The 26164-nt window shown below is 35.8% G+C and overlaps 2 protein-coding genes across 6 annotated transcripts in view; one reads left to right on the top strand and one right to left on the bottom strand.

Moving 5' to 3' along the window:
• The window catches only part of LOC123685686, a 290795-nt gene that overhangs the window by 82340 nt on the left and 182291 nt on the right, over positions 1–26164 (bottom strand). The gene's annotated exons all lie outside the window — the stretch shown is intronic.
• LOC123685687 lies at positions 4007–6603 on the top strand. The gene is made up of 2 exons (XM_045625496.1): positions 4007–4192; positions 4535–6603. Exons 1-2 carry the CDS (start codon positions 4101–4103, stop codon positions 6486–6488), a joined length of 2046 nt encoding a protein of 681 aa, XP_045481452.1. The 5' UTR covers positions 4007–4100; the 3' UTR covers positions 6489–6603.

Raw genomic sequence — 26164 nt, 5'->3', positions numbered from 1 at the left:
GTTTATCGAATCTTTATAAATCATTGCTACAGATCGAGAAAATAAACACCAACTAATAATTAAATACTAACTGACAAAGAAATTGCAACACCCAGAAGGAGATGTTGTCAACCTTGGTTTTATAATGCCCAAAATCAAATAAGAGTAGACACCGGACGTCGAAGGGTCACAAATGGAGTTTAAGATCGACGTCTAAGACTTATGGCCATTAGAGATCGATTTGCTACAACTCGATCTTTGGCTGAAGAGTGGTTAGGAGAACAAGGGCATCCTGTAACTCTCCGAACGGTTTACTACTGGATAAGGTCTTTTTGACTACAGCATTATCGATCCCACTTTGTGTTACCTCTGACGGTTGAGCATCGCCGGCAACAATTACAGTGGTGCAGAGAATGTCAACATTGGAATGTGGAATGGCATCAGGTTGTCTTTTCTGATGAATCTCGATTCTTCTTGGGTGCACATGATGGCGGAAGAAGGGTTAGACGACGTCGGGGAGAAAAACGTGAACCTCAGAGTAATGTTGAGCGTCATGTACACCGGACAGTAGGCGTTATGGTGCTATTGCACATGCAAGTAGGTCGCCTTCAGTCTTTATTCGAGGTAACATGACTGCGCTGCGTTACCTTCAAGGAATAGTGGAGTCGTATGTTCTCCCTCACCTTAACTGGCTCGAGAATCCAATATTTCAGGAAGATAATGCCCGACCTCATGTTGCCAGACTTAGTTTAAACTTTTTCGAAGCGACCCATGGTGAATCTTTTGCCATGGCCGCTCAGATCCTCCGCTTATCGCCCATAGAACATGTTAGGGACATCATGGGTAGAAGGCTTGGAAATTAACTGCAGCTCCCACAGACTTTGGCGGCTTTGAGACATGAAGTATAGGAGCTTGGGATAGTATCCCTCAAGAAGAAATAGTCCATCTTATTGCACCAATGCCGAGACGTGTTGAGGAGTGTATAGACAAACACATTAATAATGAATTGTTCCCCAAAAAGGAGTTCTGGTGGAAAAAATTTGAATACTTTTCCAGAAATAATTTCACCCTGTATATTTGCCATCAAAATTGTTGTCACGTTGTGTGAACTCTGATTTGGAATAACCATGCAAAATTTCAGTTGAATGTCTTGTGAAGTGCAGATGCTTTGAGAAAAAAACAAACATACTTAAGATCGAGCTTAAGATACTTCAACAACATGTATCAACATTTGAGGACCTAAATTTATAGTAGTTTCTTTTTGAAATTATCCGGGGAATCTCTCAATTCAGGAACACCTTGTATGTAAAATGGAATTATAGTACGACGTTATAACAAGCATTTCGAGAGCAAATATTGTGTGGAATGAAGTCCTCAACACCTAACTAACTGTTGACGTTGTCAATAATTGTAAAGTACCCTTCATTGTGTTGAATGAGATACATAACGCGAACGTGTAAACAGTTGAAGTGATGCTCATTCCCATCCTGAAGAAGATTTGTTTACTCGAACACCCAAAGAGAATTCATCAGACCAAACATATGAGCAACATTATCATTTTCTCTACTAGGTTCCACCTGTATTTGCTTGGATAAATTCGCTTATCGATAAATTGGATATAACATCTTAGTCTGACTGAAAATATCACGACTCTAAACCTCATCAGTTCGTATTTATTTTACTCGAGCTAAATCAGAAAGAATTTCACTTGAAATCATCACTTCCGCTATGCGAAGTCTGAGACAAAAATAATTTGGAAGATCAGTGTCAATTTGAAACAAGGCCGAACTCGAAGAAAAGATCTCGCTGCTCTACTCAACAAGGGAAGTTTAATCCCAGAACAGATCAATCCTTATCAAGAGTCAATAAAGTAGAGACGGCAGAAGAGATGGAGAAGCATTGTAGTCGCCTCATTTGAGTCATCTTCAAGAACACCATTTTGAGTTCATTAGCAACTTAGCCCGGAAAGCTGTATTGATTCGACGTCAATTTCTGAAATGAGCTGAATGATAATTTGTCTTTCCGTTCTTTCTTAGGTGTTAGTTCCACTTACCTTGAAAATTTCCAATTAGAAGGGTATTCTTAACCGAACTAATGAAACTTTCTTCTACCTAGGTTCCAGTATTAAAGATTTTTGTTTGAATATACGTAACTTAGAAAAATCTGAATTTATATCCTCCTAGTCTCAATTTGTTTTCGAAATTAATGATCCCTATTGATAAAATTATATAACTCAAAAAATCTGGGAAGTGACATGGCCAGAAAATAAAGAATTACGTGAGATCAAGGTACCTTTATTGTTAACCTTGTATATCGATGATTCAAAGATGATAAGAATGGTTTCTCCCTTTAAATTGCTTCTCATCCAGAAACCTTTGAAATGTAAAAACGAACAGGATAACTTCTGTCCCAGAAAGCTCTTAAATTTCTCCAGCTCACAAACTGAATAATAATTCGTTGCAATTAGAATAAAATCAATAATTTGGTTGTGATTCATTGCCAAGAAAAAGAAAACGATCTCATGCGCTCTGTTCATTGATTTCATTCAATAATGCAATATTCTAGCAATTATTCAATGGAATCAAAGCAGTAAAATTAGGTGTACATCTTCGCTTCCGCCGTTTTGCAATAGATGGCTGGAAGTGGAAGTCGAAATGAATAGATCGTAGATGTCCTATAATGAACTTAGGTATTTGTAAACATAACGCTATCGAAATATTAGTCGATTTGTGTCAGCATCATATTCTATTCTCGAATCCCAATCCAAAGCGCAGAAAATCATGGGGATATCTCGGCCATGCTTCCACGTCGTTGGCCAAACCGAATATTCACGGTTCCAAGGTCATGCTCAGAATTTGGTGGGACCAGCTCGGCGTAGCGTATTAAGAGTTGTTGAAACCGCCTGAAATAATCAGAAGCGATCGTTATCAAACGCAATTAATGCGTTCGAGTCGAGCATTGAAAGACAAATGGCCGAAATACAACGAGAAACATGATAAAGTGATTTTACAGCATGACAATGCTCGACCCCATGTTGCGAAAGTGGTCAGACATACTTGGAAACGTTGAAATGAAAAGTCCACTTGTTTCGATCAATGGCACACAACCTGGCTGACCACCACTTCCGGTCTTATGAAGAAGTAAAAAATTGGATTGATTCGTGGATCGCTTCAAAAGATGACCAGTTTTTTCAACGCGGGATTCGTACGCTGCCTAAAAGATGAGAGAAAGTAGTGGCCAGCGATGGACAATACTTCGAATCATGAATGTAGAACCAGCTTTTTACATAAAGCCTGGACAATAAAGCGATGGACAATACTTTGAATTATGAATGTAGAACCAGTTTTTTACAATAAAGCCTTGAATTTCGGAGAAAACGGCGGAAGCAAAGTTGTACGCCTATGTACAAGTAAATATTAATTTTGAATATATCGGAAATATTTCGAATCCTGTTTAAACAATCTGCTTCAATGAAGGACCCTTATACGATATTTACTAATTGTGTAATGTCCTGATAACCTAGAATAGACTATGAACTGAAGGTACTGAAGACATGAGGGTGAAAACTGTTTCCCCAAAAGAGGTTACCACAGAATCGGTATATCATTCTCAGGAATAACCCTGAAAACATATACAATTTAACGAAACTGCCAAGACTCGGTTATTGCTTGTGGCGTTCAATATGATGGTAAAAGATTTCCCAAACACAATTATTAATTGGATTTGAGAATCGTTCTTATTGTGTTTCCGACAGAAGGGTATTATGATCATTATAATTTTCATTATGCAGACATAGCCTCTTAAATTTGAGAAAGTGGAGAAATAAACGTTATGATATATCAAACAGAATTGAATAGTTTTCGCTAATTCAATTTAGAGAAGTAGAGATTAGATGGAAAAGGTGATCGCAAATATCCCTTTGTGGATAAGCAGTGTAAGAAGAAGAATTCAATTTATATTATGGATAGAGTTGTTCTATTATATACCTTACGACCTTTCTGCCTTATTTACATTGCAAGGGTTAGGGGAGAGCGGGGCTGAAAGTGCCGCGGGTAAATTGTGCCGACGCGAATATCTCGTAAACAGAAAGAGATAGATATAAGATAGCAGTTATTCACGTAATGCCTAACAGTCCGGGACATGCGCATGCCAGTTTAATTCCGTCCGCCGAAGGGACAGGGTGTCAGTGCATGTGTGTGTATTCGAGCTCTACGTAAGTAAATATTTTCGTCTCAATACTTTTTGGTCACAAGCTGGCATTTTTCGTCCTTTTAATATGAAAGTTTTAGTAAAATGTTTGTCGTTTATCCTAGTTTGTTATGCAGTATGATTATAATGCTTAGAGCGCTTTGATATTTATATGTAGGGCAAAATATCACACTCGCATAAACGGGGTAAAATGTGCCGTTCATGGGGGGCTGCTTGTGCCGCGGCACAACCAACCCCACGGCAACCTTCATTGTTTCTGTAATACTTAAGTTTATGCGAGCACTTGTGGAAGATATAAAATACTTTTTGCCATGATACTTCATCCTGTATTTATTGTCTTTGACAGAATGAGGAATTACAAGCGGAAAACTCAAAGGGGAACTACATCCCAAGATCTTCTAAAAAGAGCGGCTGATGCAGTCATCAAGGATGGACGTAAATTAAAAACAGTTGCACGTGAATTGGAAATTTGCCATACAACTCTTCAAAGGTATGTCAAAAAAATTAAAAGTGGACTTACTCCTTCGGTTGGTTTTAAATCTAGAATGGTGTTTAGTGAAGATCAAGAGGCACAACTGTCTGAGTACATTTTGAAAAGTGCCTCTATTTATTTTGGTCTTCTACCAGAAGAAGTACGACAACTTGCTTACCAGTGTGCCGTGAAGTTTAATGTTCAACACATCCCACCATCTTGGCATACCAATGGTAAGGCTGGCAAGGATTGGTTTACAAACTTCCTGAAGAGGAACTCTACTCTTGCAATAAGAACACCAGAAGCTACCAGTGCCGGACGCGCGAGCTCGTTCAACAGATATAATGTAAATCAATTTTTCGAAAAACTTGGCGACTTGATTACAAAATATAATCTTACTCCTTCACGTATATGGAATTTGGACGAGACTGGTGTCACAACTGTGTTAAAACCGAAAAAAATTTTGGCTGAAAAAGGAACAAAGCAAGTAGGAGCAATTGTTTCATCTGAACGTGGAACTTTAGTCACTGTTGAGCTAGCGGTGAGTGCTCTGGGAAACTCGATTCCGCCGATGTTTGTTTTCCCGCGTTTGAAATTTAAGGACCTGTTTATCCGAGGTGGTCCTCCTGAGTGTATTGGGGCTGGTAATCAATCCGGTTGGATGACAAACAAAGAGTTCTTAGTGTTTATGGATCATTTCATAAAGCATACTAAGCCTAGTCCTGATGAACCAGTGTTATTACTACTAGACAATCATTCATCTCATATTGATATTGATGTGATCGAAAAGGCCAAGAAAAACTCTGTTATATTATTATCATTCCCACCACACTGCACCCACCGTCTGCAACCCCTGGATGTTGGTGTCAACGGCCCATTCAAAGCATACTGTTCTAAAGCTCAAAACAACTGGCTGAGAACTAATCCCGGGAAAACTATGAGCATTTATGAAATACCAGGTATTGTAAAATACGCTTTGCCGCTTGCAGCAACTCCTATCAATATAAGCAACGCATTTAAAAAGGCTGGCATTTGGCCCTATGACCCAAATATCTTCACAGACAAAGATTATGCGCCGTCTTCTGTCACTGACCGCCCGATGCCAGAAAATCGACCCTCACAAGATACAGACCACTTTCCTGTCCCTCTAAACAATCAAGAAAGGACTGCTGAATATCTTAATGACTCAAATAATGTCGGCTGCAATATAGAGATTGAGACTACTCCATCAATTCTACAGCAAAGCGACTGCAGCGTTGAACCATCAGGTAATCCAGAACATGTGGGACGTCAATGCTCTCAGGAGACTACCCCTTGTTGCAGCTTCCAACTTCCTCAATCATCAGCTGATAACAACGCGGGAGATGAAAATACAATAATTTTCTCACCAGACCTCATAAGACCACTGCCTAAAGCACCTCCTCGATTAGTTGGACGCAATAAAGGACGTAAAAGAAAGACAGCTGTTCTTACGGACACTCCAGAGAAGGATGCTTTGGCCGAAGAACATGCTAATAAAAAGAAGAAAAAAGAGATTGAAACTACAAAGAAGGGTAAAGGAAAATGCACGGGACAAGGTAAACAAGCAAAAAGAACGACTAAGAACCCCGCTAAGAGAAGAGTCTTGCAAGATGATGACACTTCTGATGAGGAACAAGATTGGTATTGCATCATATGTTGTGACGCATATTCTAATTCTGCCCCTAGAGAAAAATGGATTCAATGCATAGAATGCAAGAATTGGGCCCATTCACAATGTATTGACGATGAAGAAAGCCCAGCATTTGTATGTCCAAATTGCTATTCTGATCAGTCATCTATAGAGTAACTGGTTTTGTTTTCTCTAAAAGACCAAATATAAGTTTTTTAATTTACAATTCGGAAGAAATCTTCTTTATTTTTTTTAATGTAGTCCTGAGAGACTGATATATTCAATAATTGATCTCATTTGTTCAAAAATAAGTTCAAATTGTTGACTGAAATGTGTTTTTATATTTGCAATAGCTAAATAAGTAAAGATATTATGTTTTTCTTTATTATTATGCTTATTGTTATATATAACTGAATTTTAAGTTATGTTGATTAGTTAAAAGTATAAGCAATAAATATATTGTTGAAAAAAATTGTGTTTTTAAATCCTAAATTAATTTTCATTCACGTAAAACACCTTTAATTATCAACGGCACAACCGACCTCAGCTACGGCACAACTCGCCCCAAAGTGGGGTTGGTAGTGCCTTCCCGACTTTGCTTAAAAAAATGACCTTTTCTTGAAAACCATTGAAATTGTGTCAAATCTGTGAGTGAATTCTTATTGTAGATTAAATTTGGCTTATGATGAACTACTTCTTTCAGAAATAGTACTTTTCTTATCCGAATCATATGAGAATTTGTCAAAATCGGCACGTTCAGCCCCGCTCTCCCCTACTAAGTAAATGTTTGAAATTTTCATGTTGGAATTTATGTGACAAAATTCACCTGATCGATATCCCAAATTCGTGATATCAATTTATCATTCTTCTTCCTTGTTTATCAAGATTGAATATGAAGAAGTTTCATGAAAAAATGATAATCTAGAAGGGTTGCAGCTTCTACAGCTGTTACGATCTCTTCATTTGATCATTTGAGAAAAAAACGCTTTCAACACATGAATTTTTTGAGGGATGAAAACAGATGGAAATCACTTGAGGCCAAATATGGTGAAAACGGTGGATGCTCTAACAATTTGAACTCATGGATTTACTATCGTGTAGTACATCGTCGTAGACGATTACTGTTAAAGATTAGGACGAGTCGCGAACGAGTTAAAGACGAGATGACCGAAACTAGAATTAAGGACGAAGACGTGATATTCGAAGACGTTTCGAGTAATTAACACTCGAGTTGAAGACGAAATTCAGTACCGTATCTACTGTGTTTGTACTGAAGTGTGGCTTTGTAAATATATGTATAAAATAAAGAAGAGTTTAATTATTACAAACCCGAACAGAATCACGGAGAAAAAGACGAAAGGCCAGGTAATCGAATCATACCTCTAGACGATCTCGATTAAGCAAGCCTACATAAATCGCTTCTTTTCCAAAATTTTCGTTTTTCTTCTCTAGGCTAAGTACTTCTCAGACCACCTTCATGTTCTTGATATGCTTCTTGCAGAATTGTTTTTGGCCGTGATTTTAGTTGAGCAATCAGACCGAATAATTACGAATTCATGTATACACTTTGAACGGAGACAAAAAAAAGGAACGTGCTGGTAAGATATTAGGATACACAGGTTGTGTTATTCGAGTAGAAAATTCATAATGCTGTACGCTATCTCAGCCCAGGTTTTATTACCGAAAAGGCGCACCCTGATGCAGTTTTGGTTAATCTAATTGGAAACTGGATGTTCCGGTCTGCATATAAGTAATTCATTAGGTCCATATTGGAATGCACAATTCCCTGTTTTTGATACGCCCAGCACGTGGATTTTTCGGGGCACAGGTCAAATGTTGTACTTTGTATAGTTTAATTGGACTTTTAATTTCTTATATGTACGAACCAGATTCTAGGAAAACAGAGGCTCATGTTTCAACTCAAATGACTGTAATTCTCGGAATTTCAGCCAAGAATGACTGTTTTCAAAATTCGTGGTTCCAACGATTCCTTATTAATAGGGTTATACACTGTGTCCGTAAAGTACGGAACAAATTCATTTTTAGCTTAACAGACCTTTTTAATAAATGATCTTGAAACATGTCGATTTTTCATTTTAATTTACCGTATTTAAAAATAATAATCTAATATACAGGATGAATTACTTCCGACAAATTATGTCACTGTCATTTTTTTTTGAATGAAACACCCCCATTTTGTCTCAATTTTCGGATTACTCTAGCCGAGCTGATACCAAAAATGTATCACATGTTGATTCCAATTGGTACAGGGTGGACAAAAATACAATAGTTTTGTGTGTGCTCATAAAGTAACGCGTAACATTCTTTATTTGTTAAAGTAACAATATTATCGAGAATACTTATTGTCTAGCGGCAATTGGTTTGAATGTAACACCCTGTTTTTTGTTACATTTTTAGATCAATAAAATTGAGCTGTTTCCAAACATGTTTGGTACTTGTGGTCTAGCAGACAGAATATGAAAGAAATTATTTGTTATCAATTAAAAAAAAAACAATAAGGATTTTTGATAATATTGTTAATTTAACTAATGAACAATGTTACGCGTTACTTCATGAGCACACACAAAACCATTGTATTTTTGTCCACCCTGTACCAATTCTCTGGATAAATAACATTCGATTGAAAACAAAATCTCCTGGTGGTTTCCACATTTTCAATAATGGAAAAAAAAGTTATGAAAAACAACGAAAAAAAAATTTCTTCAGGTTGAAACATTATAGATACAGATCAATTTATTTTCCAGAAGAAATTCTTAGAATCGATATCATTCGGAAACATTCAACAAAGAAAAATTGCCTTGTTTCTCACTACGAATTAAATTGTTCTTTCAGGTGAAACTATATACAAACAAAATTCATTTAAGCTTTCCTTCAAGTAAGTCAACTTTTAGAAAATTTGGTGCATAATTCATTTCGGACTAATGAACTGATTAGCATAATCGTTAAGCAACTCTATCAAGAGACTGAATTTTGTTTTTCGAGCATACTTGATGAATATTCTATCAGTTTTCGGTGAGTATTACGATAAATATTTTGGATACTTTTTCATCATGGGTGCTACTGGAATTTTACCAATTACCCTCCAACTATTCATAAGTATATTTTTTTCTCTTTACCTTTACATACATGAGGAAACTTATTATACTACTAGTTATTCATATTGTACAACGTCGAAAAAATTGGGTAAACCATTATACTAATGAATTTTTCAATTATGAAAATTTGTTTGGTTGTTGCATCATCAGCAGATGATGATTACTCTAAAGCTTACAAATATCCTATAAATTTTCGAAATTCAAAATCCTTCAATATTATCATAGAAAATATTTTCTTACCCTTGCTGGAGTTCTTTTACGAATATCGTTTCAAAAAAAGCTTTGTTGTAGTTCATATCCTGCATTGAAATACTCTATCTGTATATGTCGCGATCACTACTAGATTCTGTCATTCTTGGTGATTCTACAATCTCAATCCTCAAGTTTGAAATGATAAAGTTACTCAGTTCGATATCAACTTCATACTAGAGTAATCCCACGTGAGATATATACCAGAGGAGTTGCATCCAAGGAGGAATAACATGTAACTAGAGGTTTGACAATGCATATATCGTTGGGGGAACTATCACATGCTTATCACCAACCGACGTGTAGATAGTGAATATAGAGAGGATGCATCTTTCCAAGAATATTCAGGATCAATATGTCAAGTATCACTTCAGCTCTTGCAACTCTATCAGTTCGGCTTGAAATTAGTTGGATACAGAGTGAGTACATGTCTTAATTTAATCGAGCCGTAATAATGATGCTGAAAATGCAACGAAATGCAAAATTTCCCATATTGTAATTATTAATTCAGAATAGGCTATTGTTCAGTATGAAAAATTTGACATCTACCTGAATAAGACTTTTGAAAATGATACACATTGATTCACCAGAAGAAATATGCTAATTGAAAATTATTTGAAAAATGAGTCACTATGTTATTGACAAATAATCAATCTGTAGAATTCGATCCTTATTGGTGTATAGTTCTAGGGATTCATCAAGCCAAGTAGCTTGACATTTTAACCAACTACTTGACTTGAAAATCAAGCTCGTGAAAAATTACATACTTGAGCTTGACTTGACTTGATTTTAGATATTTATTGCTTGACTTGGTATCAAGCTACTTGATATTACTTGAGCTTGATATTCACGCGTCGCACGGCATATATTTCTGCAATCTCGTGCGCGCTTAGACTGAATAAGGGGATTCCTCGAGCGCCGAGAGACTGAAGCATTCGTCAGTGTTACTTTATTAATAGTTTTCTCACATTTCTATGAAAACTGTTGGTAGATTTTGGTAGTTTCAGAAATATCTTTCCAAACTTGGCCAAAATGACCTAGTATTTTTTATCAACGCCAGTATCTTCAGCTCCTGTTGAAAGACAATTTTCCTGAGCTGCTCTTACAGTAACAAAAGCCTGCAATAGGTTAGGCGACAAATATATGAGATGCCTCATGTATCTTAGATTCTGGATGGATAATTATGAAATCAAGCAAAGCCTGGAGGTTTATCAAGAAATTTTATTTCTTATTATTTTTATTTGGTTATGATTTATAGTGATTTAATTCATGTTTTTGCTTCAAAAATGTTGATATTTTTGGTTCTTCTAAACAATAACTTTGATGAATAAAATTGTTTTTTGTAAGTTTCTTCCTTATTTCATCTTTTTTTAATTGATGTAACACTACACAATAAAACCGGTAAAAATCACGTAGCTTGATATGATTCAAGTACTTGATGAATGAATACTTGACTTGAGATTGAAAAACTATTACTTAATTTGAAATCAAGTCAAGCTCAAGCAAAGTAGCTTGAAAATCAAGCCAAGCCGTGAATCCCTTCAACTCTAAGGATTCGTATAAGGAAAACCGAATAAAGAAAATATTTTCGGTGTAATTCTCGAATATTCCACATCTTTCCCAAGAGTCGAGTCACTTCATAATAAGTTCGAACACTTTCGATTCAGAAAAAGTCTGGAACCGAATTCATGACAATGAAAACTACGAAATCATCGCAAATGGAGGTAATATGTAGGCGAATGCTGGAAGGAATATCCGGATCTGATATAATTCCACGGAATAAAAGTCGAATGAAATTCTATCGGAGCAATAATAGGAAAGATTCTCTACGAACGCCTCATAGAAAATATTAGCTATCTGTGAACGTTTCGATTCATCTGATGCCAATATATCGATTTGACCTATTCGAGTATTTTGAATATGAGAAACTGCTTTTCAATATCGTGTTTTCGTATCTGATCACATCACATATGTCAAATTATCAGATTTTTCATTGTAGGCAGAATGTCCTATAAAATATTGTATATAAGAAATGATAATGTCTTTAAATATATTGTTTGTTATTCACTTCACTGCAATGAATTCACAAAATGTGATGATGTTATCGAAAGAAATCATAATTGTATTTCAAATGTTTTCACAATCTGTGTTTATTCGACAACTCTTTTATTTATGACATACTGATGACATGATTTATATAATATTCTTTACAAATGTGGCGACAAAAAGTAATAAGACATAATTTTTTGTCTAGCCGAAATTGATGTCACAATACTTAATATGAATGTACCTACCTTCATTAGTGTAATAATGGTTAGTGGTACTTGTGCATACAACTTTTTCATTCATAGGGTTTTCAGAAAGGTACAATAGAGAATATCTTTCCCCTACCCTAATTAGTGTAGAGGCACCATTATACCATTGCGCAGGCATATAACTTAGAGAATAAGAAAAGGAAGAAGAAATTCACGGTGTACAATATGATTTTATGTTTGTAACCCATGTATTTCATCAGAGAAGACGAAAAGACAAAAATTAGTGCGTTTTGTAAAATTCAAAATGCAATCAAGTCTGATTTCTTTTATGAATTGAATTTCCTTAGGTGGTTCCTCCAGTGGTTTTAAATTTAGAATAATTGTTTTTCTATCGATGAATTATAATCATTACTTCAATAACGTCAAGGTATCATATTTTAGTTTGCCAAACAGTTTGAATTGGCAAATAGGTATTCTAGATTCGCTATCGCTACAGCGGAAGTGGAATAATCATTTTTGAATGTTTTGGTTATAATCTTCCTACGATTCCATAAATTTTCAAACTTCCCTTGAACAATGAACATTGATGTCTGAATATAGTTCATTTGATCTGAATCTCTTAAAAATTTTGGATGAAAAATCTAGAAGCCTTTTTTTTATAAAAAAAAGAAAGTAATTTGCACCATCTGGAGCAGTGTTTGGTGCAATTTGAATACGACAAAAGACGTCTCAACGTAAAAATAGCAATGCATGCTTCGAAGAGCAATATGCTGAAAGAAGCCATACGGAAAATGCAGTAAAAGCTTGTTATCACAACACAAAGATGGAACGTTGTTATTGTCAACGTATCATATTCTGAATGTAGCCTTTATGTTGCCAAGAAACTAGAAATCATTCCTTTTCCACGTTACACTACTACTGAAAAGTATCTCGAAAGTTAAAAGAGAATTCAAAGGCCCAATGCAAAAACAACCAGTACTTTCAACAGAAGTTATTGAACTATCCCCTTGAACTGTTTGATGTTGGGAGATGAAGCCACTCGAATCTACACTCAAGTACACATTTACTGGCATAATCACCGTTGAAGAGCTTAAATTGTACGATATTGCCTTATTATTCCGCTCTATGTATTTCACAGTAATATGTCATTAGTATCTCAGCTGAAGTTTTGCTCTCTGAAGATGAAAATAAGTATTGAAGTGGGAGGTGAGTCCTTAAATTGGTTCATTTTCATTATACCTACTTGCTCGCACCTCGACCAGTATTCTCAGATTTCGCACAGATATATGAAAATGTAATTTTTTTTGCAACCTCCTTTGAAACGATAAATTAACTCATCCAATATTTTCTGGCAGTTGATATTTTTATACGCAGATAATTTCTACCAATGGTTTCTGAAAAATCTTCACTTATGTTTCGAACATTCATTCATCTCCGATAGTAAAGTAAAAACAAACGGCAGATACAATAAATGTTTGCTCAATGTGGTGAACAAATGTAGCCAATCCTTTAAAATTTCTTAGATTACAGGTGGTGAAAAATTCTGGAATCATTTCGATTTTTATGAGAAGTGGTGTTGAATTTTGAATTTTCAATGATCCACGTAGTCAAATCAATCAATAAAATGATACCATATTCCCATGAAGGAACTTTTATTCTTCAAAAAATCTTCTAATGGTTAAGTATAAAAAATTTTACGAAAATTTTTGGACAAAAATTTTTTCAGATGAGATCGAAATTCGGCTATTCAGAGTTCGTCAATTATGGCACCGCTCACCGATTCTTCGTAGAGCTCCCGGTTTTGAGGAAATTTGAACTCGAAATTTGGGAAAAAATTGAATTTCTATCCAAAAATCGTTATATCTCCTAAATGAGAACGTTTTTTGAACATCGGATTCCGATCTGGAACATAGTGAGGTTTCAAGGGCGTAGCTCACGTCCAGGAAAAGTTGCAGCCTTGGGAATTTCATCCTTGTTTTTTCGAAAATTTCAGATTTTTACCTATATTTTCTGAAATTATACGCAGTGTTTTACGAGTTTTCCAAACTGACTGAATCGAACACAGGCGATCGTTATCGAACGCAATTAATGTGTTTTAGCCGGGTATTGAAAGACAAACGGTTGCAATACAACGGGAGACATAAAGAAGTGATTTTACAACATGAAAATGCTCGACTGCATGTTGCGAAAATGGTCAAGACATTCTTGGAAACGTTGAAATGAGAAGTCCTACGCCACCCACCGTATTCTCCAGATATTGCTCCCTCTGACTATCACTTGTTTCGAACAATGGCACACGGCTTGGATAACCAGCACTTTCGGTCTTGAAGAAGTGAAAAATTGCATCAATTCGTGGATTGCTTCAAAAGATAATCAGAGAAAGTAGTGGCCAGCGATGGACAATACTTTGAACTATAAATAGATAGTCAGTTTGTCACAATAACGCCTCGAATTTCGGAAAAAAAACGGCAGAAGCAAAGTTGTACGGCAATGTATGTGCACAGTTCTATCATAAAGTAATATTTATATTCAATAACCTTCATCAAGACTGATTTGAATTTCATCCATTGAGGGTGAGATTTGAAGAAAAAAAGAACCTAAACATACTGACGTGATGAAAGCTGGTACAATGTGCGAAACGAGGTACATAAAAAGGGTGTAATAATTCAGACAAGTCCGGCCCTAATCAGCTGTTTCTAGAACGTTGAAAATGCAGAAGTCAAGTCCAATATAGAAGGTAGATTGAATTAAAATAGCTTGACGTGTTTGGAGGGGATTACAGTTGGGGAAGCTCCAGTGTCAGAAGGGTTGTGAATTAAAAGCAGAAGCACGTGTATCGAAGAATAGCATAAAGAACGTGGAACAGCGTGACATGGAGTGGTCGAGTCATCGTAAAATAAGCACAGGACAAGGGTGAACTATCCAGACAATGGAGTGGAGTAGGCAGAGCAGCGACACGCTCGGGCCGATAGAACAGAGAGAGCCAGAATGGTTTTATAAATTATTCAAGGTGGTGTATTGATCCCCCTATGCTCTCTTTCACAACTATGTATTTTCCACGAATATGAGCCTGATTATAGGAAACCTCGTAAAAATTTCCAATTCATTTTTATACAGCGTTCGCTTCTAGCAGTTCCTCAGAAATATGGCGCGCCTCTCTTCGAAACTATAGGATATGGTTCTCCTGAGCACTAGGACGCAATATTCATGATGCCGCGAGATGGAATTTACGCGAAGAAGGGGGAAAGCATTCTTCGTTTCTATATGGGGGGGCCGAGTGAAAAACTTAATCGAATATTGAAAACAATTCACCATAGGTTTTTGAGAAACATATAAATCTCAATTGTTTTCAATCAGAACTGTAGCAAGAAACACTGCAAATGACCAGGCAGCAGCCTAATGGACTAGTTTAGTGATGTTGATATTACTATATTTGACACGATATAATTGAAATATAGAGCAAAACTGATAAATCAGTGAAAAAAATTTGAAAATCCATCAATAAATGACTGAGAAATAGATTATTTAAATTTACGTATTTTAGCGCGGAACGTCTTTGGTCTCCAACTCGTCTGTGACGTCACGCCACTTACCTGTGATCGCTACACCATAAATAACGTTTAAATACTTAGCCGCGCCAAGGCTCTCGCGCCGTTTGTAGTTGTACAGTGTAGTTTTAACTCGAGTTTTGTTTTTATGTCACCATAATGGAAGAAAGCTTCTTGAAAGGACAAAGTGACAATTTGCCTAAAATAGATATATTCGCAGTGATGGAGTTTTTTTCTTCAAATCCATCTTATGTCAGTGCTGAAATAAAAGGAGTTAAACTTTTCAAGTAAGTATCTACTTTTGAGTTTGCTTCATCATGGTTCAACTTATAACGATGATTTATTTAAAAAACGTTTCATAAACAGTTTGTAGTTGAGTACTGGTTGTTGAAGTCTATCCATTATCAATGGCAAAACATATTTATGTGAGGAGTAAAAAGAGAAAAAAGTAATGTTTACTGCCCGTATAAAATCCGGTATGAATCAATTCTATCTAAGTGGACTTGATATTGACGCTCGTCTTATCGTCTTGTTTATGTTTTAAAACATGAGGGAGATAGTTAGCAATGTCAGTGGTGTAGTATGTTGTTTTTTGTGTGCGAATTTAAAGATTTAAATATTGTCGGTAAGGGTTCGGAACGATCTAAATAGGTGTCTTGCCTGAGACAACGCGATTTTACACAAAATAATAATAACAAGTTGTACACCAATGAATTCGTAAGCACTCTGCTAATACTAGTCGCCTCGTGTAAGTGGCGTGACGTCACACACTAGACGCTGCGTACTATGAAATTATTCTTCCAAGCGCAACTTCAAATTCCTATAACTTTTTCATTTCTAGAGATATTTCAATGATTTTTCCACATTTTAGTTTCATTTTACTTAAATTTTCAGAATTAATCCTCAACAAAAAAATTTAAACTAGTCCATTAGGGATTCATCAAGCCGAGTAGCTTGACATTTCAACCAACTACTTGATTTGAAAATCAAGCTCGTGAAAAATTACTTACTTAAGCTTGACTTGACTTGATTTTAGATATTTATTGCTTGACTTGATATCAAGCTCCTTGATATTACTTAAGCTTGATATGCACGCGTCGCACGGCATATATAACTGCAATCTCGTGCTTGTTTAGACTGAATAAGGGGATTACCCGAACGCCGAGAGACTGAAGTGTGCCTTAATTAGTAGTTTTCTCACGTTTCCATTAAATCTATTGGTAGATTTTGGTTGTTTCGGAAATATCTTTCCAAACTTGGCCAAAGATCTTTTATCAACGCCAGCATCTTCAGCTCCTGTTGAAAGACAATTTTCCAGAGCTGCTCTTACAGTTACAAAAACCCGCAATAGGTTAGGCGACAAATCTATGAGATTTGTCTATTATCTATTAGATCCTGGATGAAAATTATAAAATCAAGCAAAGCTTGCAGGTTTCTCAATATCAAGAAACTTCATTTTTTTATTATTTTTTATTTGGTTATGATTTATTCATATTTCTATTTGAAAAGAATTGATATTTTTGTTCCTTTTATAAAATGAGTTTGATGAATAAAATTGTTTTTTGCAAGGTTAATTCTCATTTCATCATATTTTTTTTATTGATACTACACAATAAAAATGCTAAAAAACAAGTAGCTTGATATGATTTAAGTAGTCGATAAATAAATACTCAACTTGACTTGAGATTCAAAAACTATTTCTCGTAAGAAAACATCTTGAATGGAACACTTTCGCGCGACAAATACTGTTTACCTATAAGTAATAATTTAGACTGGCTTTCAATCAAAATGATTGTTAGATAAGGGGGGAGTCAAACATTATTCAGAATGAAATTCGTTCTGTTCATAATTCACCATGTAATTGAGAAAGTTGTCAGTGGAATTTTTCAATTTTCTATAATTACTTTAAGTTCGAGATATTTTATTATAAAAAAAGCTCGGGGGTCTATGAAGATTTTTTCTCTGAATTTTATAGTTCTTGAGATGCTCTCAGTGAGCATCGAATTTGGGACAACCTGTACAATGTCTTTCATTGTACAATGACAAAATAACAATAAGTAAACGTCAATGTGTCTCTTACCGTTACTCTGTATGAAATTATCAGTGTATACAGCTTTTTGACATTTTTTGTGATAACTTTCACCCCTCTTAGTATATTGCCCCGTGTATTTCAAAAATCAATCAAAGCAAAGTCAATAATAATAATAACTAAGAGTAATGACAAAAAATTGGAAAATTCCAAGGACGACTCTTTCAATGAACTACACGAATTTCATTTTGATCCGAATTATTCACCAGCAAGTCCAATCCAATACTATTCTCGGCTTGAAATCCTGAAACTACAGAAATGTGGATGAAATGACAAAAAGCTACACCTTTGACACACTGGCATAAAAACTTGATGACACTGCATTTGCCAAAGCTTCTCAATGTATTCAATGCCCTGTGCAATGCATTACTCAGTCCTCCTTTGGAGTGCTTGTTTCCGGTTGTAGTTTCCCATATTGCTTTCCATTTCATAAAATGTGAATCATCTGGATGAGTTCCTCCCTATTATTTAGGTTTCCCATTGAATATGTAAGTGTTTTCACGTGTCCCTAGATTGCACAATGCGGTGGCCTCATTAAGCTCCTTTGATAATTGCATTAGGCTTTTATTGAAATAAATCGCATTTTTTTTCATAGTTCTCTTATAATTTACTTTGGCGTCTAACCACCACATTTCAAGAGACTCCATAAATTCAGCAGTTTTGGTAATTGAGGTCTATTTAATATAGAATGTAGTATCTCATTGAAAAGTCATTTTCCTATTTTATTATTCAACATTTAGTTAAACCTATCCTCTGAAATTGAATTAAAATGGACGCTATGAACTTTCAACGCTGCTCAATTATTAATGATTATTCTACTCTACAGTACATCTACGAAACATAATTAACTAACCCTAGAAGCAAATGGGCTTTCGATTCAAAAATTCAAGTTGTCAATAGTTTTCTGATACTATTGTATCATGGACTCATCACTATAGTCCTGACTCAAAAAGGAGGTCAGATGAGCAGAAGGCTCAAATATCAGCTTCCAAGGGTTTGGCATTTGTACATTGACTATATCGACAAACGTAAACCATCAACAGTGGATAAAACATAATGTTATTGAATCGACTGAGTGAAGAAACTAAAAAGAAACATCCACAAATGCAAAATAAAATTAATTGGCTCTAATGGAGAAGGCATTCAAATGTTAGAGGAGAGTTAAACTACACGTACTGCTCTTGTAGGTGATTATTCTGATGAATAAAGTAAAATTTTTGACGAAAAATTAGGCCCAGAAGTTTCATTCCCAGAACTGGTAGGTGTGAGAAACCTACTTCTGGGAAAGTCATATTTGAATCATCACCTAGTGATAGTCAAGGCTCCTTATGGGATTTATGAATATGTTATACTAGTGACACGTCTTCAGAACAGCTTTCTAGCCAATCCAGTCTACATTCATTCTAATCTTATCTAAATAACACATGGCTTGTGGAAAACCAGTATTTCAGGAGCAAAACTCCCCAACTCGATATCGTGTTCGAGAAGTCTCAGCTTGGGAAGCTGGGCAAAGCGATCTGGCAACACTGAACATACTCCTTATCGACTATTAAAAGTAATATATGCTCAACACTTTGTACAGGCTAAAGATTCAAATTTATGTATGAAGTTCTACTCGAAATGCAATTTATAATTTTTGTGAAGTTTGGCTGAAGTTTAAAAGTCGTTTGTAGGGGAATTAGCAGACAGATTCATATTTATGAGATGAGACGGTCTGTCTTTGTTTCTGAGGCACGATGCAAAGTTGATTAATAAATTAACAAAGTTACACCTCTCGAAAATATTGTATCAAACAGTGCAGCCTGAAAAATGTGTCTCATTGCAGCATCCGAAATGCTGGATGGAAATAAGGATTTTCATAAATCGAGTGGGATTTCTTGCCGGTGCCGATTTAATCCACGTTAATAGACGGAAAACTTTTGTGCTTTCTTGAATATTCACTATGCGAGTGAGACTCCATAATTTCCAGCAAACAGTACGTTTACAGAAATGCTCGAAATCGGTGGTTGACTGTCCTCATGAAAATTTTATGACTTCGCAATCCCAACTTAGTGAACAGTTTGGAATTCATCTTGAAATATTAAGTTGCCTGAAATCATAATTTTCTCAGTCGGAGTGTTGCTGCAGCTTTGGACTTCCCTCTGAAGTCGACAAAAGTTGTCTGAAACTCTCATCAAAGAAATCTCAGCTTTCATCATGTTTCATTTCGACTTTATTAAGTGAGTCATATATTCTTAAAGCAATAAGGACAGCCGAGTATTGCTAACTCTTCCTCTGACTGGTCCAATAGTCCCCTCTGTTCGTTTGGAATAAAAAATAATGGCAACTTCTGTTATTCGAAACGGAGTTTCAAGAGCCGATTCGATTTCCTTGTTCATAAACTGGGAAATTCGGAGGAAATCCTAATTTTGAACGGACATTGCCGTTATAAGTTAGTTTCCTGATTTTCTCACTTATTTCTCCAAGCCTGGAGCTCTGTGAATGTTTGGTTTCGTACATAATGACAGCATACAGACTTGGAATTAACGAGCAATTGGGTATTCTGCAAATTGAACACTTTTCTCGTTTTATCTCTTGTTGAGGCAGCCTCGAAGTAGAATTGATCCTGGCAGTCAATGCAGAAATATGTCTAGAAAAAAACAAGAGCAAAAAGTCCGCCAGAGTCATATTCTGTTTTTGACCAATTATTTCATAGTAGAAGACTCCTAGTTCCTTCTTCTTCTTCATCAGCCTTCCAAACTCCACTCCTTGATATTCGCCTCTTCTTTTTAAACTTTCTCTATCTCTAGCTACTCTATACCAATTACGACCCGCTAATGTACATCTTCTTGAGGGACACCGATGCTTCTTTCATGGAATCTCAGTTTTCACTGCATAATATCTCTTGTCCAACGAGTGTCGTCCTGCCGAAAATGTGTCCTGCTTAAGCCCACTACTTGGTAGCTACTCGTTTTAGCACATCTACCACCTGATATTTTTGTTTCTTATGACTTATTGATTTATAATTTTCAATAGAAAGTTGGTCTTCAAAAGGCCCTTTGTGTTATTCTGAGTTTGTTAGTACTTCTGCAAGTAAGAGTAGTCATCTCTAGTCCATATGTGAGGATCGGAAAAGTACAACTTTTGAGTTTAACTTAAAAGGGATATTAGGATTTCTGAAGGTGCAGCTGAGTTTGCCAGCAGTGTCCAAATTCTACGGACTCTTCTTTGAATTTCGGTTTGTTTATTTTCTATTACCAGTTTCATCTGACGACCTAGGTAGACATAATCCTTGACCCTTTCAACCATTTGGTTACCAATCTGGACTTGTCTATCTACTGGTGTCAGGTTTTTAGTCTTCGCCAGGTTGATTGTCAGGCCCACACACTCCTAAGTTCTCTTCAGCTGCAAACTCGTAAAAGTCACTGCTGATGAGCCTTATATTATAGGTGCAGCTTAGGTATTTCAAATATCGGATATCGATCTTGTTGGACCCTTGTGGTCCTAACTCAGTTTTCCGAAAATGTCTTCTAGTGCCACTGTGTAAAGTTTCGGAGAGAGTGGTTTTGACATAATGATATCATAATTTTGCTTTATAGTTTGAACTGCCTTCATCAAGTAGACTCATTCAACCTTTATATGTGATTAATAACTTCTAGATAAAGAAAATAGAATACATTCAATAAGTAGTAGAATATTCTATGTAGATTTAAAGAATCAATCAACCTCCATACCACCATCAATGAACCAAGGAACCAACGTATTCCAAATAGTTTTCTTATCCTTGAAAATAATTTTTTTTGTAGAATCGAGGCAACCTTGAATGTGCCCTTAGGGACACTCATTTAACGAGCATGGGACCATGATCAAATTCGGAGTTAACGATAAATAGGAGAATTCTCACATTCCTCCAAATATAAACGAGACCAGCTTGAAGAAGTTGGAAAGATGATAGATGTTCCTTCTACACGTGAACAACAATCCAAGCGCTTTGTTCCGAAACTCCTGCATTCACAAACATTCCACCCTTTGTTATAGGAATTCCACGGCTGCTTTCCTTTTCCAGAATCGAGAAATCATTCAAGAACCGTGCAAAAAATTAGGCGACATGTAAAAAAGTTTGTTTGAAAACACTTGGAATTTTACACCATGGTTTATCAGCTCATTTCTCATCAAAGCATATCACGACAAATTATTTCATCATTAAACAATCAGAACGAATGATAAATGCCCAACGACGAGAATTAAACGTTGTAAATTTTTTCTGATTGAAATAAAAACAATTTTCGAACATTTTTTTTGGTAACGAATATTCATTGCATAATCGATTTTTTAATTATAATTTCCTAAGTGTTCAAGATGAAGGATTAATACAGTGTAGTAGCTAATTCTTGTATCAAATTCAGTAAAAAGAAATTTACAATTTCCAAGAAAAGCTGTAACGAAATTTAATCAATTTTTGCTTGTGCAATTCAGAAGATTCATCATTTGAAATAACAAACAAGAATGGAATACTATTGAAACCTATTGATTCATCATTTTAAACAGTAAGTTTAATTTATTGTACGAAGAAATAATGAACCATAGTGTAAAATTTGCAGAGTTGTTCTGTGAACTGATCATTTGAATGTGGTATAACATTTCACATTGCGATTCGATTTTATCCAATCAATTCCAATAGCATTTCATTGACAAGAATCTGAACTGTGAAATTATTAATAGGCTCAAATCACTTGGCGTCATATAGCTGCCAAAAATTGTTCAAGCTTCCAATTACCGAAAATTTCGTTCATATTTCACAAACATGCGTATATAATTCAGAACAATTTAGTATTTCGCCAATACCGTTTGGTCGTTATAGGGAACAAATTCAATTCATTTTTAGCGATTTGTCCTTCCGAAGTGCACCAATTTCAAATTCTATTGGGCGGGTAACATATCATAACTATTAAATGAAGTTTTATTATTCCCATTTTTCATTCGATATCTGAATGTTCTATAACAGCAGAATATCGATGATTGGTTAGTTTTCTTTGAATCCATCGGATTCGCTACACGAAATACCGAAGGAATTACATAATTAAAGAGCAATAAAGAACTGACCTTAAGGAAAGACAACATTCTGAAAAATTTTAATGACACTTGAACCAGAGGTAAATAAATTAAATACACATTATTTTTCCATCGAAGGTAAGTAGTAATAGACTGGTTACGCTCTTTCTAGAGCTCATTAGTATTGCATAACCCAAGCCAGCAGTAGCATTTACACTATACTACATATATATACACATATCGCCAATTCTGCTGGACTTTTAAATTGAATATATATCATAGATGGTTTTTTGTACATTCCTTTCACATGTGCTAAATATTCTTAAATGTATACAGAAACAATTTCCTCTATTTTTACATATCAATGTTTATGTGATTGAGTTTTTCTTTGCAAGATCAAAATTAGACAATGCACCAACAGAAGCAATGAATACCTATATTATTACACTGTAAGATCACACATTTGCTAGCAGAGCCTCCAAATCTTACTTATTTAACACCTCGACATATTGAAAATTGTCGAAACTATTTTATTTACGGTTCATACAAAAAATGTCGAATAGAATTGCCTCCTTCTCAAGACATTTTCCAATAGAAGATCCTACATAAAACACACCTTCTCGATGAAATATATCAATTCCAAACGTGAAATATTGGCATTCCTTACACGTACGATATTTGAGTTTTGTGTGGATTCACGATAGATTTCGAGCTGTGCTTCAACATTTTGCATTCAGCCAGACAGGAACAATGACAAATTACCTACAACAGCGGCAATTGCCCTTCAGCTTTTTAACGCTATATAACAGAGTCCATGGCATATTCAAAACCGAAATATTTCGAAATTCATACGGAACTAATGAAAGCTTTTGATGCAGAATAATAAGTCGACAACAAAATGCCATTAATGAGTCGAGTGAAATTGATTCGTTTTCCGTTTGTGTTTTGCGGTCGAGAACAACAAATGTGACATCGAATATCTCCAGTCAATTTGATGCTGAAGGGCTTTGGTGCCGGTTATTCTATTGGAGATGCAACACTTTAACTCTATTGAAACGGAACTTAGTTCATAGCGTGGAGTTTGAATCAGGTTGGGTTTATACGAATTAGTTAAGCATCCACTAACACACATAAAACAGTGAAACCGAATATAAAAAGGATTTAAATTCGAGGGTTACTTTTTATGTATTGAGAATACAGAAAATAAACAAGCGATTTTGATGGAAAATATTTTTACTGCCTTTCAAATTATAGCCTTTAAGATCTATACACTTTTGCATACGATTGATCCATCATTCGAAATATGTTTTCCAGTCAGTAGATGGTAGTTCTAAAACATCCATTTTGAAGGCCTCAACCGCATCTTCGTTGTCCGCGAAGTTTATTCTTAATTTCTGGGAAAAGGAAGAAGTCATTCGGTGCCAAGTAGGGGCTGCAAGGCGGATGACCCATCAATTTGATTTTTTGTGTATACAAATACTCATTTGCAGCATTTGATGTGTGTGAGCTCGCATTGTCATGATGCAAGATGATTCGTCGTTATGAATTTATTTCTCTCAATTTACCGAAATATTCAGGCAAACAAATGGTTTCATACCATTCTAAATAAACGGTCTTTCAATTTTCAAGAGCCACAATTGCCACAGGACCAGTTTTCGTGAAGAAAGACGCCACCATTTGCTTCTTAACGCTTCAATAACGAACAACTCTTATTGACTTTGCTTCACATTGAAACACCCAAACTGCCGACTGGCCTTGTATTTCTGGCTCATTTGCATAAATACACAATTCATCACCTGTGACAATGTTGTATACCGCTTTGGATGCACCACAGTTGTATTTTGAAACCATTTTACGGCACCAATCGACCCTAGCCATTGTGTGAGCATCATTCAACAAATGTGGAATCCAACTTGCACAGAGCTACCGAACACACAAATGTTCGTGCAAAATCTTATGTATGCTAGTCATACTAATGCTTAAACATCTCTCGATTTCCTGATATGTCATATGACGATCTTCTCCAATTAGTTTTCGCACAACTTCCATATTTTCCGGCACAATGACTGATTATTGACTCGTTATTCGTTAAAACTGATTAACTTTGAATACACCTGCATTCTCCCCAACAAGACAATTTTTTTCCGGTTAAATGTTTTCATTCAAGTGATAAGATAGTGATGAGTCCACAAACAAAAAATTGTCATGATACATTAAACAAATTGAGAATTGTAAGGTGGGCCAAGACTTTTGGCGCTGTGTGTATGTTACTTTAGCCTCAAGTCCGAGTCCACAAAGAACTAGAAATGTTTTCCAAAGTTCAGGTTAGGTTCTCGACTCTTTTCATATAAACGTGTTTTTTGTACACGCAAATGGTCTCGAATATGGAACAGAACGAAGGGAGCATTCTGAAACCACTTCCTCTAATAAATCCAAGGACGAAATGCGTCCAACCTTTGTATCTTCCATTCGAACCGACCGAGAATCACTTGGAAGTGTCGGCTTGGAATTCCCACGGCTCAACTCTGTGACAATTTCTGTACGTGGCATCCATTCAGTCAGAGGGATTAAATTCAAATTGAGGATATGCGTAAAATGCCACCGGTTGAATGGATTATCAGATCGCGATCATAGATTTGCGGAAACAAGTGCTTCAGTATTGTTGGCAAATGCTAGATAAACAGTACGTTAGCAACCACTAACACGTTTACATAAATCACATTACACGGGTTCGAATCCCATCACTTCTATTCTCTTGTAGCCATCCCTGAACGCTCTGTGTGTTAAACTAGCTATCTAGGTGCATTATGACTATCGATTCAATTCTCACTTGGTTTCTGTTCGGCATCCTTCATTCATAGAATGCCACCGAAATCTTAGAGGGTTGACTATAATTATTGATGTAAACCGCATGTTAATAGGGCAGCTACCTGGAGTTTCGTATGTGTATCATTCGAACTCAAGTTTGGAACCAGATTTTTAGTGTCATTTATTATTTTACGTTAATTTTTCGTTTGAGCAATTTTTTATTAGGTGTAATACTTTGCTTCAGCCGTTTTGTAATGGATGACTATAGTGGTAAGTGGTAGTCGAAATAAATAGACCGAAGATGTAATACAATAAGCTTAAGTATTTCTTAAAATAACGCCATCGAAATATTAGTCGATTTGTGTCTGCATCACAAAGTTATTCTCGCTCGAACATGTCAGCTAACGAGCCAAATTCTCGTCATTTGCGGGAGATTTTAATTTTCTGCTCTAATATGAAATATGTACGCCTGAGGCTCAACGAATGCTCTCGAATACCTATGGTAAGGCAGCTTTTAGTGAAAGAACTCACCGAGAGTGCTTTCAACGCTTCAAAAACGATGATTTTGACGTCGGAGATCAGCATAACGGTGGAAGCGAGAAAGTTTTTGAAAATACATTACTTGATCAAGACTCATGTGAAATGCAACAAGATTTGGCAGGATAATTGAGAGTGGCGCAAAATACCTATTTTAAACTCTTGAAGGTCATAGGAATGAGTCAGAAACAAGGAAATAGGGCGCCAGTTGAAGCCGAGA

The sequence above is a fragment of the Harmonia axyridis genome, chromosome X, assembly GCF_914767665.1.
Source record: "Harmonia axyridis chromosome X, icHarAxyr1.1, whole genome shotgun sequence".
NCBI classification, from domain to species: Eukaryota; Metazoa; Arthropoda; class Insecta; order Coleoptera; family Coccinellidae; genus Harmonia; species Harmonia axyridis.
Note: the sequence above shows the minus strand (reverse complement) of the source record. Positions and strands in the feature narration are given on the sequence as shown.